Source organism: Acanthisitta chloris, unplaced genomic scaffold, assembly GCF_000695815.1.
Source record: "Acanthisitta chloris isolate BGI_N310 unplaced genomic scaffold, ASM69581v1 scaffold23312, whole genome shotgun sequence".
Taxonomy (NCBI): domain Eukaryota; kingdom Metazoa; phylum Chordata; class Aves; order Passeriformes; family Acanthisittidae; genus Acanthisitta; species Acanthisitta chloris.
In genome coordinates, this window is record NW_008660238.1 from 1 (window position 1) to 4,712 (window position 4,712).

General features: G+C 42.8%; 1 protein-coding gene across 1 annotated transcript in view; it reads left to right on the top strand.

Annotated features, from left to right (window-relative positions):
- Positions 1-398: 398 nt before the first annotated feature.
- Positions 399-4,712, top strand: part of RANBP10 (RAN binding protein 10) — a gene marked incomplete at its 5' end in the record, with an annotated part of 29,598 nt that continues 25,284 nt past the window's right edge. Inside the window, one exon of the mRNA XM_009069756.1 lies at positions 399-566. Coding sequence (XP_009068004.1) covers positions 399-566 — 168 coding nt within the window. The remainder of the gene's footprint in view (positions 567-4,712) is intronic.

The window sequence follows — 4,712 nt, forward strand, 5'->3', positions numbered from 1 at the left end:
CCCAGTTGATTCTATGACTCTATGATTGAGTTTTTGGGAAACACAAATGTTTTACAAAAAGGAGTTTTGTTTCGCCACAGGCCAGAAAAAAAGAGAAACAGGTTTGATGGTTTTTTGATGCACCAAAAGACCTTTGTTAGAACTAGTTTTGACAATCTGTTAATTTTATTATTTCTCATAAGGGATAAATGAGGTTGAAACCCAAATGATGTCTTATGATTAAAGATCATTAATTTCTTTTCACTTACTGGTATGTGAAAATTAATATTGGGATGAATCAGGAGTGGTAATCAAATTTTGTATCCCCTACAGAAAATTCTGTCTGAGAGCTGTAGTTCCATGTTGTCGTGCTGAACTAACTTCACTGCTGTCCTGTTCTTTTGTCTTGTCTCTTTTAGGATGGGATAAACACTCTTATGGGTACCACGGTGACGATGGGCACTCCTTCTGTTCCTCGGGGACAGGACAGCCCTATGGCCCCACCTTCACCACTGGGGATGTGATCGGCTGCTGTGTCAACCTTATCAACAACACCTGCTTCTACACAAAAAATGGCCACAGTTTAGGTGAGTAAGGTGTTCTCAGGAGAGGGATGCTCCAGCCCTGCTCTCACTGCTGTTGAATACTTCACATGCGTCATAATTCTTGCCCCACATCTGCGAGTAAGATTTAAGAAATGGGAGAGAAAAAGAGCACTCAGCACCAGTCAGGAGTTGTAAATTGGTTCCAAGGCAGAAACGCTTCCAGCAGGTAAAATGGTTTCTGTGCTGCTCAATTTGTTTAGGTAGATTAGGATTGCATCCCCAGCCTCTCCTGCTTTCCTCTGCTACTGCGCAGTGGGTGGGAGGTTGGATGAGATGGCTAAGGGCTGGGCAACAGGGAGATAAAGAAGTGGAAAGTTTAGTTAGTGCGTTGTTCAAATACCTACAAAGCCTCTGTCCTGGTGTCTTTTCATTTTTAAAGGGACATGTCCATCTGAAAGCTTTAACACATTGGTCTGAGCATTCCCAAAGCTAGACACTAATTCAGCATAAGAAGTCTTACTTAAGCACTGGCCTGTAATTTGATTCATTCCACAGTTGTTTCAGGAGTTGCCCTAAAGTTAAGGACTTCGAAGTTTTGCCCAAATGAATATCTTTCAGATGTTTTCCAGGCATCTGTCATGTCTGATTTGTCTAAAATAAAAACATTTTCCCCAAAAATAGCTTTCCCTTGAATGACATGTTCTCCATCCCAGATAAACTCCTGTAATTTTTTTTGGTCACATAAGACATGCAGTAAAGTTTTATAAGTTCACTGCACTTTTTGTGCTGGGTTCATTTGGTTTGGCAGGGAGGGACAAGCACTCCTTTCCTTTGCTTCTCCTTGCTGTGTCAGTTCTACTTTATTGAATTCAAGATGAAGAAGCTGACAGAAGAATTCCCCACTCAAAACACTTAACAAAGTTGTTTTGAGTTACTGGCTTGGCTGAAGGAAGGAGTGGGATTGGAGTGTAGTGTGTGCCTGGAGAGTGCAGAGAGATGGACATACTGAAGAGAGTCCAGCAAAGGGCTGCCAAGATGATGAGAGACTTGGAGCATCTGCCCTAGGCGGAAAGGCTGAGAGAGCTGGGGCTGTTCAGGCTGCCCATGTCAGTACTGGTAAGATAAGTAGGGATGTGAAAGCAACAGCTGATGGTGTAGAGCAGGGGCTGTTGCTTAGTAATGAAGCAGGTTCATACAACAGCAATTGAGGTGTTGAAATAGTTAAAAAGATTTCACAAAACCTCTCCTTTTAGTTGCTGTCCTTCATTTGTAGTGTGTATTTACACACAAGTCCTGTAGCAGTGTGTGCCATGCCCCCACGACTCTTTTCCATTGTTGGAGTGGGTGGTTTTCCTGCTTCACCACTTTTCAGCCTGACAGTGCTGTTACTGTTTATCACAATGAAAGTGTAAGAGTCAGGAAGATTACAGGTCTTCTATTTAATGAGTACAAGTTTGTTCATTTTAAATTTAGTTTCTTTGTAGTGATCAGGAATCTGCAGAGTGGAAGGGGTGCTGGCTGAAAAGTTGACCCTTGCTCCTCCTCCGTCTGTTCCCAGGGCTGTGTTGTGCCTGGGTGTTTGGCCAGATGAAGCCAAACAAAGAGCCCAGTTCAGTAACTTCTGTGTTGCCTTTTGTTGCTGCCACCCTCTGATCCTTTGCCTTGTGTCCTGCTCAGAGATTTGTTTAATTTGGGACATTTGGATTTTTTTACAGCAGTGAAGTTACCTAGTCTTCCTTTCTTAAATTTTAGCACTCCTTTTCCTCTGAAGATGGAGCTTTTTTGGATAAAAAGCTTGTGTTTTTCTAATCTGCCATTGAATGACCCCTTGGGGAACAGCCTACCTCAGCACTGAACAATGCCAGTGGGAAGAAGCAGAAAAGGAATGGAATTAACTTACACTGTGCTTAGACAACAGCATTAGATATCAGCCTTGCTGTCCCCTGAATGTCCTCTCGGGCTCTTCAGGCATACAGTACAAGACCTGAACTGTCTGAGAAAATGGCAGGTAGAAGACTCTCCTGACCATTCACAGCTGGCTCCTGTATGTACCAGCTTCTCTTTGAAATGTAGTGGCATAAAGGTTGTACTGAGAGAGGACAGATGGTGTGGTTGGAGGAGACAGTGATGGAAGTTCTAGGAAGCAGCAGACCTCAGTCCTTGCTGGGCTGACTCCACAAAAGCTGCAGGAACACTTTACAAAAGCAGAATGAAAACTTCATCTGGGAAGACTGTTGTTAAGGGCCGGTAGTGTCTGTTTGTGTCACTGACAAAGAAACACAGTGTTCAAGAGAAGTATTTCCTGTGGAATGCTGAGGAGATGAGCCCCTTGACCATGGGTCACTGTCACCTGGCTGGTACACAGGTCCTTGTGGGCACAGAACAGATAGATGTGAGGGAGGAGGTGAGGCAGGTGTCAGCAGATGAGCCAAGATGAAACAGAGGAAGGAGCATTGATTTATGTGGAAGTCAGAATGCTTTCTTCACTGATGTAAACATCTCCTTGGAGATCTTGAACTTCCATGATATTTAGTGTTAACCTGAGAATCTTACTTCTGCATTGTGTAAGTTCAGGGTTTACCAGGAAGGGGATGAATGTGTTTTTTCTTGGTGTTCCCTGACATAAAGCTGCTGAAGCTGTATATGTCTCCTCTTAGGAGATGAGGTCATTTTGTAGTCCTGCTGCAGACACAAAAAATATTCACGAGACTAATCGACCCCTTTGTGAGGCCAGTTAGCTTGAAAGCAGGGTTTCAGGGTTTGAATTTCTTGCTTTTAATGGAATTGCTGTAGCTTTGTCTTTCCATTTCTCTCTTCACCATTTCAGTCCTCTTCTTTTCATCTGTTAATTAGACACCCCCCTTTTGTTTTCCTTGCAATTTCTTCTGTTGCTTAACTATTATCTTCCATTGTCTCCATACTTTTTCATTTAATCAGATCCATCAGGAGCACTGTATAAGAACTGTTTTCTTGGCCATCACAAATTCTGGATGTTCTGGTTGGAGCTAAGTCTTGAACTTTGTTTGGAGACGTCACATGAAAACTGTTTGACATCGTATGTAGTCTTAATTCTCTGTTCTGGAAAATGTCTTGAATGTCTTCTGGCTGCTGATGAAACGCTTTTGACAAGTTCTGAGCAGAGTCCTGGCAGTAAAAAAAAAACCCACAATGAGATATGGCTAGAAGTGTGGTGAGGGTGAATTAGGAGAGAAAGAGGGAGAAATGTTGAGGCTCTAGCCATTAAGCAGATAGTCTTGGACAGAGGCCACGAGGAGGGAATGTGACTGCTTCAGGCCTCTGGGTTTTGAGTGGATGAGTTCGCAGAGGGACTAATGTGGGAGTGTCTCAGGTCTCAGACTTTGACAGCAGGGTAAGGTAAATGGAGCAGCAGGGCTATAAAAAGAGCATGCAAGCCTCTGAAGTCTTGGCATAGAAAACTTCCTGTGGTCTGAGTTTTAGTGCAGGCTCTTGGAAGGAGCAAGTTAACCTGTAAAGTAAAACATCCATTCTGCAGCCAGTTTAGAGACTAAGAGGAGCATTAGGGATAATGAAGAAATCTGTTGTCATACAGATCCACAGGTGTCAATCCCAGGTTTAATAGATTTGTCCTCAAAACTTCAAATGCAGTTTGCAGAGCAAGAGCACTGGGATGTTTAAAACAAGACTTTAGATGAATCAAATTTAAAATCATAGGATGCTGGAACAGTTTGGGTTGGAAGGAACCTTATAGATGGAGCATTAGGGATAATGAAGAAATCTGTTGTCATACAGATCCACAGGTGTCAATCCCAGGTTTAATAGATTTGTCCTCAAAACTTCAAATGCAGTTTGCAGAGCAAGAGCACTGGGATGTTTAAAACAAGACTTTAGATGAATCAAATTTAAAATCATAGGATGCTGGAACAGTTTGGGTTGGAAGGAACCTTATAGATCATCTAGTTTAGTTCTTTTCCAGTACCTCACCACCCTCATTCGTTTCCAAAATGGAAAGAAAATATCAGACTTGGCTACAGCCTTCTTACTCTGTAAGAACAGTTCTACCCAAGTGGCTTGGTTGGATGATAACTGTTTCCAGGAGCATGTAGAGCTCTGTGGATTTCATAGTGCTTCTCCTCAGCAGCAAGTTGGGGAAGTATTCAAGTATTTCGCAGGTTGGCATTTCCTAGTCTGCTCCTTAGGATGCCAATC